The 13,451-nt window shown below is 41.0% G+C and overlaps 1 protein-coding gene across 1 annotated transcript in view; it reads left to right on the forward strand.

Annotated features, from left to right (window-relative positions):
* Positions 1-13,451, forward strand: part of ITGA9 (integrin subunit alpha 9) — a 303,615-nt gene that overhangs the window by 220,106 nt on the left and 70,058 nt on the right. Inside the window, exons 19-22 of the mRNA XM_075062573.1 lie at positions 102-188; positions 1,040-1,119; positions 6,197-6,286; positions 11,455-11,563. Coding sequence (XP_074918674.1) covers positions 102-188; positions 1,040-1,119; positions 6,197-6,286; positions 11,455-11,563 — 366 coding nt within the window. The remainder of the gene's footprint in view (positions 1-101; positions 189-1,039; positions 1,120-6,196; positions 6,287-11,454; positions 11,564-13,451) is intronic.

Consider the following 13,451-nt stretch of genomic DNA (forward strand, 5'->3'; position numbering starts at 1 on the left):
AGGGTCCCCTTTTGATCAGAATTGTTTCTTGTAATCTGTCACCTCTTTCCAGCACCACCCTTTCATCCGCACGTTCTTGTTTTTTCCCCCCCTTCCTTCAGGAAGAGCTGGGCATTGCTTGTGAGCTGCTGGAGTCAGACTTCCTCAAGTGCAGCGTGGGATTTCCTTTCATGAGATCGAAGTCCAAGGTAATGTGCTGACTGACTTTCACTGTAAGGAGGGTAGTTCATGAATCTCTCTGTGCCAAGGGAAAAGGCAGGAGTAGACCTGCAGGGGAAAGGCATTATGGCTGTGTGACACTACCGACTTTTCACAGCTCTCCGGCTGCCTTTCGTAATTGCTGTAAGGTTGGGCTCTTTGTTCCCGCTAAACAAAGTCAGCGGCAGTGCCGTGCCCATTGTAACATGCATGCAGTACTAATGGAAGTTAACTGGTGCTTTGCAGCTGCCAGAAAATGATTGTGTAATGCTTCCTCAGCAGAAAGTTAGAAGAGGGCTCTCCACCCAGTCTGTTTTTATTGGATGACTTTGTTTTTATTTTGTGTCTTCTCATGCTATGAAGAGTACATTTAAGTGCAGCTATGTTTAGATCAGTGCCTACAAAAATGACATCATGAATTTCCATATTGTCTGTCAGTGACAGTTAAATAGAATTTTGCTCAATTAGCTGGTGGGTCAGAATGTAAACTGGGATCTGAAAATCCAGTTGTGTTCTTTCTGCTCTGACATCGCCAACAAAAAAAAGACTTCAGTCAAAACTTAGCTTACAGTTTTATTGCTCACGGAGTAGACAGAATGGTGAAGGCTGTCTCATCTGGGGAACATCTGACCCTATGACTATTGGCTATTGCCTTAATAGGTTAGGGCCTTCTTTACACACTGTCAAATGTATGGCAACTAATATTAAATATATAAAAATAGACTATTTCTGCATGATCGATACAGTATGTAGCTCAAGTGGAGGGGGGGATGGACATGAAATTCTAGATTAGGGAAAGCAATCTATAATACTCACTGAATGCCACTTTTTCTTTTCATAGTATGAGTTCAGTGTGATCTTTGATACAAGCCGCTTGTCCGGAGAAGAGGAGTTTCTTACATTCCTTGTCACGGCCCAAAGGTAAGGGTCCCTCATCTGGCCATATTTCTTGGTGGAATGTGCAGACTCTTGGCCATATAAAATATATGCTATGAAATACATATGTTGCATGATGTATAATAAAGAACTGAAATTTAATTATTAGGACCAAATTCATATATTCTGGTGGCATAAAGGGACCATAAAGCCAACTTAACCAGCATGCCAAGTATCCTGGGCAAGTGGTTAAGTCTGATACAAAGAAGTGTGTTAGGATTGTCTTTGCACTCTTACTGCCAGATGGGTGCAAATTAGAGCCGCTGTTAGTGTGCTCTAAATTGTATTGGAGGGCAAACCAGCCCACAGCTGACTCCAGGCTCAGGGGATCATGATGTGGCATGAATCTACCTTTCATCACTCATCCCTTTGAGTCTTGCACCAAGTGCAACTCAGCTGCATCTGAGCATTTGTGCCAGTGCTTGAATGAAATAAGTGATTGGACCCAAGTCAAAAAGCAATCTGTGTTCATTAGATGATAGATGGCCACGGTTCTTCTCGAAGCTGTTGAGAAGTTGAGCACACATTTTTTTCTCCTTCTGATCTTTTTGTGATGTGACTGGATGTATGAGACAGCTGAGCAGTATTCTGCCCACAGAACACTGTGAAACTTGTTATGAAGTGAGTTAGGCTGAATGTCACTTCAAATACAGAATTGTTAGAAATGTGTCCATAGGGATTTGATCTTAGAATCAGTGAAAACCATAACATGCCCTGTCTCCTCTCTAGGATGATCTATCATAAAGAAACAAAATATAACTGCAGTTAGGTCACAGGAACTCTCTGGATTCATATAGGAATTTATGATAGTGTAGCTTTATTACCCTATGCTCCTAATGCTGCCACTGCTGAAATGTGGTTAGCTGGGGCTTTCACTTTCTGTGCTGTTGGGTGTGACTGCAGATGCATGAAGAGGCCTATTTTGGATCCTTCCATGTCAAGATGAACATAATCAGTCTTAATCCCCCCATCCCCACTTTCATGATGACCCTCCCCCACACCCACGAACTGTTGGAGATGAGAGATGAACACTAGCAGTTGCTCAGTGACTTAGTTCTCATAAAGAGTAATCCCCTCAAAATGACAGGTGTGTGGAACAAGATCCTGTAGCATGTGCTGCAGCTATGAAATACTGTAAGAGAGCCCTCCACATCAGAGGGTCAAGACTGTTCATGTCTAATACATTAGAGAAATTTTATTATCTGTGAAGAGCAGTTCATCCACCCTATAGCAATCTTATGTGTAAGTCATAGTTGTTGCATAAGCTTAGTTCCATGGAGGCTGCTTTAATTTCACCCAGTCTGTGTTTTCCAGAACTTATAAGACATAATGAAGAGGAATATACATATAACTTGTTCCCTTGGGGTCAGATCCATCTCTCAATAGACTTTAGTAAATTTTCCTTGGTGTACCTACCCTTATTTTACGAGGAACCTACCATACCTTTTGAAGAACCTCCCATTAAATCATGCATTCTATACTTCACATTGCTGTACAACATATAAGGAGCTTAACATGTTCTCCAAGTTAATTTTCACTTTGTGTTTGTGAAAGGGGGAATATGCAGGGGTGGCTCAAGGAAACCCTTGTCCTCCTCCGCTACAAAGCATAGGTTTTGGTGTAGCTATAAGGGGTTGTCATTCCCCCTTGGGTGTGAGAAATCTATAGTGCATCAAGAACTTGTATGTGCATGCACATAGATAGTATAGAGAATCAGGGTAATTAGAAGGAGGTTTTTTATATAAAGGAGGAGGACAGAAAGGAGTCTTGTGGCTAAAGACTTGGATTGAATCTTGGGAGGTCTGGGCTCATATCCTGTTTCTTTCACTTTATATATGCGATGGAGAAGTTAAGTAACTTAACCAGCAAGTCCTAGGTCCCCATCTAGAAAAAGAGGATAATAATTATAGAATATCAGGGTTGGAAGGGACCTCAGAAGGTCATCTAGTACAACTCCCTGCTCAAAGCAGGATCAATCCCCAGACAGATTTTTGCCCCAGGTCCCTAAATGGTCCCCTCAAGGACTGAACTCACAACCCTGGGTTTAGCAGGCCAGTGCTCAAACCACTGAGCCATCCATCCCCCTGGCCACTTCTCTGCCTCACAGGGAGTGTTTTTTAGGCACTTAATGCTACAATAGTGAGAGCTATAGAAAAGCCTATGAGTAAAGAAAATAAGAGGAGAAACCTGTGATGTGCCCTAGTCATCCTGTATTCACAGGCTCCTCAAGCCAGCACTGTAGCACCGTCTTAGCCCAGAACAGTTCTTCCTTCCCACCGTGCTGAAAGTGTAGGAAGTACATATCTGTGTAGAAGTCAAACCTGTTACTGCTAGTAGGGGACCCGCAACGGGCTCATTGCAGCTGCAAGCTGGGAAGCATAGTCTGGAACAGCCTAACAGTTGGATAGTCTAATATTTATTGTACAAAAACATGCACTTTTTGGGGAAGCAACATGGGTCACTAGCCTTAGTTTCCTGTCATATCCTTTGCTGACAGAAATATTCTTCCTTTTTCAGAGGGCTAAACACACGTGTACCCCTTTGAATTCCACTCCCTCACAGATGACTAGTTCCACTAGCAGGCACTGCATCTCCCTTGGTATTTGTGACGTGCTACAAAATAACACTGTTTTGGAGACTTAAAACCCATGCAAAAGGAAAGGGTACTGTAAAAATGTTTGTTGGGTGGGGTAGGGTATTTGGAATGCTCTTCTGCTGCATGCTTTTGTTTATTGGCAGTTGCATCAAAAGAGCCAATCACAGAAGGCTGTGCTGTATCAGCAGCCTGTTTTTTCACAGTCCTATTGAACAAAGGTAGCCGCCTGCAAAGCCAGCCTAGCACTTTATACATGGAGTCCCAAGGCTGCCTTTTATAGCCTCAATAACACTGCCCCCAAATAAGAGGGGTTTGTTTGGTCAAATGTTAAGGTTTGTGAATAAATCTAGTACCTTGACAGCAGAAAGCCAAAACTGGTCCCTTAGGTTATGCTGCTGAAATCTGAAATAATATGTTAAAAAGGTAGAACAGGATTATTTTTCCATCTTTTGGTGGCATTCAGGCTCACCATCAGATTAAGCATCTTTGCAATTTTGACCTGCATGGGTTTACTCAGAATACAGCATTCTCCACAAAGGCATAATATAATACTTTAAATATGCAGACATCGTTTGTGAAGAGGGTCATTTTATATTCTAGTATTGATTTAATACAGCACCACCTTCAAGCTTTAAAGCGTACTACAGAATCATAAACTGTATACATATAGCCATCATTTTACCTACCTCTTGAGTGGAATGTCACAGCTATTTTTTGATGGCACAAGCAACATTCCACACTGGGGATAGGACATGAAGAATAATGTGTCGGTTTAAAGCAATGGGGAATTTAGGAAAGCAATGATTGATGTTGGAAACTGGCCACATTTGATTACTCATGGGAAATGTACCATGGCACCTTCGGTGACCTGAAGTAAGCAGAAAGACCTCAGTGTTTGTGTCATTCAAAAGACAGCAGCATAGTGTTCCCTGCTATCAGGAGCATTGGCTTTTTTCTTACTTAGAGGGAAAAGTGCTATTCACAAACTGTGGAAACAGGCCAGAGTCTCAAAATTTGGATCTAGATCTGAGCTGTTCTGAAAGTACCCTTTGTTGCAACTTTGTCCATTTTCAGATGGTCATCCACACCACTTGAAATTTCAGTAAATGACATATTTGTCATGGCATGGCAGGAAGTCAGTGGTACTGATTTGGAGTCATCTTCAAACCTGTGTGAGAGGAAACAATTTTGGGGGCATTTAGAGGCTCAGAGGCTTTGGTTTGGCCCATCTTGGAGTTAGTGATATGGCCACAAAATTTGGATTCAGATTCAAACTTTCTCAGAAATCAAGGATTTTTAGATCCACAGCTTTGCTCAACTCCATTTAGCTTATGAGGGCTGATGAGTTCACAGCCCAAGGAAATATAGTTGGTAATACATTTCTTATTGATAAAACCTGAGACTGAAGCTTCTTGACCGTCATTTTCTTATGTCAAGAAGAGGTAATCTGAAGTAGGGCTATCTACTGAACTAGCTTTGAAATGTTTGGTGAAAAGTGAACATGGTGTCACATTCCTACTCAACATCCAACATCCCCTAAATTGGGGAGGTCAGAGAGATTTCGAAAAACAATACGTCTCTATATATCCCATTGAAATAAATCGACATGGTTGTGTAATACTCATCTTTTTTGCTCCATATTTTGGACTTTTGCAAGGCCATGTAATAGCACCTAATAAAAACCTCTCTCTCTTTCATTTTGAAAAGTGACTAAATGTGATATGGGCTGTTTTAGAGTACACACCTCAGTCAGTGCACAACCTCGTTTACTGATTTGAGAACGATAGGACCACAGAACTGGTTTAAGATCTCCTTCGAAAGAGAAGTACAATCTGGCAGATAAAGAATGATTTTAAATTGATTGTAAATTATTTTGATTATGTTTGGGATGTAAGATGGAGACTTGCCATTATTTTACTACAGTAGTTTTCCAGGTCAAGTGAATTTAGATGGAGTCTCATCTTATGGGTACCTTTTCAGCATATCTCTTATGGTGTATGTCTGTACTGTAGCTGGGGATGTGCTTCCCAGTGCACTTATGCTAGTGCACTAAAATAGTGTAGCCGGGCAGCTGCCTGAGTACAAGCCCTCCTGGACCCTCTTTGGGTGGCTAGCCCAAGATGGCACCTGTGTTACACCAGCTACTGTACTATTTTAGCGTGTAGAGCTAGCGCAAGGCTGTGTACCTGCACCGAGAAGCATGCTCCCAGCTGCAGTGTAGACTTACCCATACAGTGCATGCACACAGGCAATCCACAGAAGACAAGCTTTGTGTGTATGCCCCCTCCAGGGCACAATTTACAAATGTAACCCTTGATCTTTCAAAGTCTCTGTAATGAGCCATCACTCAGACACAGAGGTTCAGAGTAAAAGGCCGATATGAGATAATAGCTGCTGACTGCACCCATGTAATTCAGTGCAAAGCCTGTAGGTTTACAGCATGCTTATTTTTCTTTTCTGACACAGTGGAAACCTAGAACACTCTGAATCGCTACATGACAACACTCTCACCCTGTCTGTGCCCCTGATGCATGAAGTGGACTCATCTATCACTGGGTAAGTGACCAATTATCAAATGACAAAAAATACAAATAAAATCCTAACAAGAACATGTGAATTTCATCCAACGGAAAATAACATTCTTCTCTTTGTTTATATGTGGCCAGAAAGCTGCTTTCTTCTAGACTTGTTTCCCAGACTTTGAAAACAGGACATCGTCATTCATCATCTGGGATGTAGTTATTGCACCCCATCCTCTCCCAGCTAGTAACATTAGATATTTTAGTAATTGATTTAAGTTGCTGTAATTTTGTGAATGTGATGGACCTTAAAAAAAAAAAGGGGGGGGGGGGCAAGACTAAATGAATCAAATCTCATTCCAGAGAATGTGTCTAAAGATATGGATGAGAATTGCCAGGCCAAAGGTTAGGGTCTAATGTTCTGGAATTCTCTGAATAATGGTGAGATCTAACTATTTGCCTTTCTGTTTAATTTCATAGTCAGAACTAGCTTGTGTTTATATTTTAACCCCCATTCTCCCTGGTATGAAAGGAGTTCGAATAAAAATAGAGAGATCCATATCACTATCGAGGCTGAAATACTTGTAATATACTGGACAACTGTGTCTCTGTAGATAAATTCATGGAGGATAGGTCCATCAATGGCTATTAGCCAGGATGGGCAGGGATGGTGTCCCTAGCCTCTGTTTGCCAGAAGCTGAGAGTGGGCAAAAGGGGATGGATCACTTGATGATTACCTGTTCTGTTCATTTCCTCAGGGGCACCTGGCACTGGCCACTGTCAGAAGACAGGATACTGGGCTAGCTGGACCTTTGGTCGGACCCAGTATGGCCATTCTTATGTTCTTATGTCCCTCTCTACTGGCTGGACCTCATAAAGAGCTATAAATTTATGGGCCTGGTCCTTTAGCACTGCCATTTGAGGCTGAACCTTTTAGATCCAGAGATTCCAGGTTCAATCCCAGCAGGCGACCCAGGCAGTAACTGACTCAGAATTAGGTGATCCAGACACCAACGAGGAATAATGACGTATGTTGAGCTAATGTGGTTTACATGTACTGCCCACTTGGGGAAGTACATCCTGAGCATCAAAAGTCTGCAGAACTTCAAGCCCTGTACTAGCCACCGTTTGTAACAACCTCCTGAATGGATCCTTTGTGGTGGCTGAATCCGTGCAGCGTGGGCATCTACTGCCTGAGCTAAGGGCCATGGCACTACTATACCACTAGTAAAGGACAAAGACATACTTAGCCACTGTTACAAGTTGAAAAAATAGATACCTGTGCTTATTTGAATTCAATGTGTGAGTTAGAAGAGGAAGTGGGTAAACCTTTAGATTCATGGGTGAGTCTGGGTTTGACCATTTAGGCCTGTATTTCTATCACACTGCACAGGAATAAAGTCACATAACTCCCATTAGCGCACAGAGTTGTCATGCATGCGGAAGATGTGGGTGAGCCTACTCAGACAAAAGAAGAATGCCATCAAACCACAACATAAATCTCAACCTCTTTGGAGGCGTGAAAAAGTCTGGCTAACCTTTTTCATTCATTTTAATTTTTTAACATGTCTGCATTTACAGGCTCCAAAGCAGATTTTGTGCCAAAATATTGCAAGAAAGACTATCCCCATAGTATTTCTGTCCCTCTGGGAAGGAGTACACGCTGGAAATTTTTAGAGAGAGCCTTTCTCACCATGTTTCTGGCCTAGGTTTTGCAGACCCCCAGTAGTTCAGATGTGTGTTTATTTGACTTGATCCTCTGGACTTGTTAAGGTTTGCCCATGACTAACAAGTACAAAAATTTCCAGATACTGAAAATATAACACTTAGCAGTACTGAGAAAAATCCTTGTATTTAAATAATGGAGTGAAATATGTCTGCATGGAAATCAGTCTACATTTAAACTTTAATCCAGTCAATCTCTTGCTCCTTGATGAAACTGATGATTCTCAAGCACAGAAGAGTTTCATCTATTATTCTAGGACAGCTGTATTCTCCCTGTTAGTGAACAAAGATTCTAAACATTCCAAAAAGTTTGACGCAACTTGGGCTTCTTTCCTTCTCTTCATAATCTCATTTAAAAGACAAGTCTTGAAAACCCCACCTAACTGATTTTATGGATTACTTTCTTCATTCAAATACATTAGATGTAGCTAACTCCAGAGCATGAGAACACCTTCTCTGGTTACCAGGACTGAGTTTACTGATGGTTTCATCAGAGGAGATAAAGTTCTGAGGCATGATAACATTAGTGATGCTCTATTTTGGACACCATATTTTTAAAGAATATTTTCATTTATTATTAAGGATCTGAGTCCATGACAGAGATCTTTAGCCCTGCTCGTATGCTACATAAAGGGATGGAGTGGCATAAATAGGCCCTAAAAGCTCCATATCCAGCTGGGAGAGGACTCTCCTGGCACGGGCACTATAGAAGACAGCAGTAAGGCTGCCTTCTGAAGACCCTCTCATGAGCCCCAGCATAGGAGGCATGCTGGGGCAGGAGGGCATGTCAGAGGCAGCTCTTTGGAAATTCTGAGTACCACTGCCACCTATATGTAACCTGAGGAGGCTGTTGTAACTTAGTTTCCCAGGGCTGTCTTCAATTACACCAAGAACCTTTTCTGCCCCTGGAACATCCCAGGATTAGGAGGGCATTTTGGGAGGATTAGCCCCATCTCCCCCGTGGGTTGTGAGTTTTGTACTGTGCCTCTTAGTCCTTCTGGTAAAACAGTGTTGTGTTTTACACTGTGATGAGAGCTTGAGACTGACATTCAGGAGTCCTGGCTTCTATTCCCAGCTCTGCCACTGACTTGCTATGTGACCATGGACAAGTCACTACATCTTTCCTGTGCCTCAGTCTCAAAATGGAGATTACAACCCCATAGTTGTTGAAAAGTGTAATTAATTAATGTTCATAAAGTGCCATGGAAACCATAGACAGAAATCCATACGTAAGTGAAAATTATTATTGTTATTGAAACAGCTTTCTCAGATTAATTTAACGTTATCAGTGACCCACCCCCTGCAAACCTAGTCAAGGAAAACTAGAATTAGAAAGGTCTGCAGGACTGGGACAATAGCAAGTGACATTTTTACCTAAGTCTTTTGTTGCCATTTTAACAAGAAATACTTGTTGTATTAAACATTGATAAGTAGAGCTGAATGAGTAATTCATAACCAGTAATTGATCAGACAATTTTGGGGCCTCAGTGGAGATACAGTGGCATAAAACTGGAGTCTCTTTTTCTGTTGCAAACTATGCAGGAGCGATTCCTTTAATTTCTTCTGTGAATTAATTTTTTTCCCCCCAAAATTATGCTGATTAGAACAGATCCTCTCAATTGTTGCAGAGCAGTATAGCTCTACTGTAGTTCATGGTGTTATGCTGCTTTACACCAGCAGAAGATCTGGCCTATTGAATTTTTTTAAAAATCTTTGTGGGCTAAATACAAAAAGTATTTGACATTCCAGCCGGGATCCAGTGGACATAGTGTACTTAGATTTCCAGAAAGCCTTTAACAAGGTCCCTAACCAAAGGCTCTTATGTAAATTAAGCTGTCATGGGATAAAAGGGAAAGTCCTTTCATGGATTGAGAACTGGTTAAAAGACAGGGAACAAAGGGTAGGAATTAATGGTAAATTCTCAGAATGGAGAGGGGTTACTAGTGGTGTTCCCCAAGGCTAAAACATCCTATAGCGCGTCTATTCTTATTCAACCTTGAGTGTGAACATAAAATTGATATATCTGGGGAAGAAAATTAAGGGCAGGGGTAAAAAGCTGAGGTGGCATAAGTTATTTCTAATATACCTTAAACTGCTCAATGCATGGTTAAGACCAAAAGCCAAGATTGTGAAGAACTTCATAAAAATCTCCACACAATGTGATTGGCAACAAAATGGAGCAAATGGATAATTATAAGTGGATAAATGTAAAATATGCGACCTATGGAAAAATGTAAACATCCAACTATTAACATACAATAGATGGGCTAATTTAGCTAAGCGAATCAGTAAAAGATCTTGGAGTGCATATGGATAGGTCTCTGAAAGACATCCAGTCAGTGCGTGACAAAGGCAGTCAAAAAAGCCAAACGGTGTTATGAATCAAATTAAAAAGAGGATAGAGAATAAGAGAGAATATATTATTGCCCTTTATATAATCCATGTACGCCCACATTTGTAATTACTGGCGCTACAGATGTGGTCTCCCTCATCTCAAAAAAGGGTATGCTGGTACTAGAAAAGGTTCAGAGAAGGCAACTAATGATTATGGGGTTTGAACGCGATCCTCCATATGAGGAGAGATTAAAGAGGCTAGGAACTTTTCCAGCTTGGAAAAGATGACAAAGGGGGATGTTGACAGAGGTTTATAGTACATGAGTGATGTGGAGAAAGTAGATAAGGAAAAGTTATTTACTTATTCCCGTAATACAAGAGCTAGGGTCCTCCAAATGAAATTAATGGACAGCAGGTTTAAAACAAATAAAAGGAAGTAGTTCTTCACACAGCGCACAGTCAACTTGTGGAACTCCTTGCCTGAGGAAGTTGTGAAAGCTAGGACTATAGCAATGTTTAAAAAAGAACTGGATAAATGCATGGAGGTCAAGTGCATTAATGGCTATTAGCTGGGATGGGTAAGGGATGGTGTCTATAGCCTCTGTTTGTCAGAGGATGGAGAAGGATGGCAGGAGAGAGTTCAGTTGATCATTACCTGTTAGGTTCACTCCCTCTGGGGCACCTGACATTGGACACTGTCGGTAGACAGGACACTGGGCTGAATGGACCTTTGGTCTGACCCAGTACAGCCATTCTTATGTTCTCAGAGCTCTGAGAGTCTGGAAAGAAAGATTTCAGTTCCCAATGTGAAAGGACCAGGGCATGGACAAGAAGTTTTGTCATAGGCATGGGGAAGAAGGGACAGATTTTAGATATGATATTAAAAATGTCTCACATTATGACTGAGAATAGCAGAAAAAAGACCCAGTTCAGGATCCATTAAGGTTATATTTGTCTGACCTACTGCTGAGAATAAAAGAAAGTATAGACAATAGGATGGGAATGGGAAAGGAAGGGCTTCTTTGAGTCACCTCTCTTAACTCTCTGTACCAAGCTGTATGAACTCTGCACTGCACTTTCAATCTACAAATGTATCTCACATTGAAGACAGATGGAGATAACTGAATTCATGTCTTAACCTTTCAGAACTGTCTCCCCGACTTCCTTTTTCTATGGAGGATCTGTGGAAGCATCCAGTTTTGTTCAGCTGGAGAATTATGAATGTCTTTTTCAGCCTCTCAACTTCACTCTTCAGGTAAAGTTGCTCCACCTTTACAGCTTCTTCTCTTGACAGCACATTTTTTTGTGGGGAGATTAGTGCACATTTCCTTATCTCAGAACAGTGTATCATACATACGTTTTAGGATGCTGTATTCACAATGGACTAAAATAGTCTCCAGGGATGGTGTTTTTCCTTATCTTCATATATTATTAAAAGATTTAGAAATAGGGCATCACAGTTTCATGGGCAGGGAGCTGCCGTTGTTTGATCTGGTCTTTTTTTTCCCTTTCATCATATGCAGAGTGAACAGCTCTGTTCATTCAAGTGTCACATCTCTGATTCAGTCCCAAGATTCCAAAGGGAAGAGCCATTATTTTCAGTGGCATTACGGTTAAACAGAAGGATAGGCAGCATTCATTCATGAGGCCGAGCAAGTGCCCTCTCAAAAGAATCAAGGCTTGTTGCATGTAAATGTCAACACTACGGGGTACACAGTGCTCCCTACTACAGAATAGTGCAAAGAATGGGCCAGAACTGTACAGCTTGTTTGTGTCTGTGTGGGATAGTGTGACCAGATGTCCCGATTTTATAGGCACAGTCCTGATATTTGGGGCTTTGTCTTATATAGGTGCCTATTATTCCCCACCTCGTCCTGATTTTTCACCCTTGCTATCTGGTCACCCTAATGCGGGAGTTTAATAACAAAGGGTAGAGGTGAGAAGGGTTCATTTTAAATACGTCACACAGGATCTCAAAATTACCTGTGCACATCTATGGGATCATCCTTTTCATGTGGATGACGTAGCTTCCTGATGCAGTGTAACCTGTGGGATGCATGTTAAAACAAGATTTTTTGTGGGACCAAAAAGAACTCATCTCACTATCATCACTGTGTTTCATAGTTATCTTTACAAATCCTTTTTCACCACTAGATGGAAGTAGGGGATGACAAATCATACAGACATGGGAGGGTGGGGGATCATTTATAGAATATTGTAAACAATAGCTTTTCATTTTCCCTTCTTTCCACTGTTCTCCTAGGCATCATGCCACTTAGCTCATAATGGGTAACACATGTCTCCATCTAGGGGCAGGCTATAGTCCAGAGCAGTTAAGCCCCTCCTGTCATGCACTGCCCGTAGCTATTTATTAAAAAGGAGTTAAAGCTGGGTGTTCAAACTGGGATTTCAGGATGTTAAAGCTCTTGTGAACCAGACTTCTAGTGCCTGTGACTCTCAATTTATTCTTGAGGATTTGTAGTTTTTCCATAGTCATTTATTGGTTAGAAAACAGATAAAGACCAGATGTACTGATGTTTTGACTAGATGATTACTTTCAATAAAAGAAAATTATATAAAGTATAGGGATAGAATTTATACATTGATAATATATCCCTCCCTCCCTTCTGATCTCTTTCATGCAAACACAAGTTGCAATATAAGAGAGTTTTTATATAGAGATTGAAAACGATACTATAACAAATCACAGATCTGCCCTCCAGTAAAGTGGTAAACCTCGGACTCTGTGTGTATGTGTGTGTGTGAGAGAGAGAGAGAGAGGTAGGGTTTCATAATGGGTAAAGCATGGTTTGTATCACAATTTGTTTAATTGTGTTTAATGATTTTCCCACTATTTATTACATTTTTCCAGATGGAGAAAAGTAACATTTTCTCAACAGAAAAAAGATGAATTGCTAAAAATACATAAAGTTTGGGGCGATTTTTGTATGTGAAAATCTGCATTGAGTCAAATGTTTTGTTGTGAATAATGTGTTGTGTAATCCGAATACCTTTTATTCATGAACTATTTTTCCTTATCATGGTGGGATTATCCATTTTTTAAATTTCTAATTTGTTACATTAGGCTCACATTTCATGCAGTATTTGTTCTGCTCCACTGTAGTTGGAGCCTCCTCTCCTTT

Source organism: Chelonoidis abingdonii, chromosome 2, assembly GCF_003597395.2.
Source record: "Chelonoidis abingdonii isolate Lonesome George chromosome 2, CheloAbing_2.0, whole genome shotgun sequence".
Classification (NCBI taxonomy): Eukaryota; Metazoa; Chordata; order Testudines; family Testudinidae; genus Chelonoidis; species Chelonoidis abingdonii.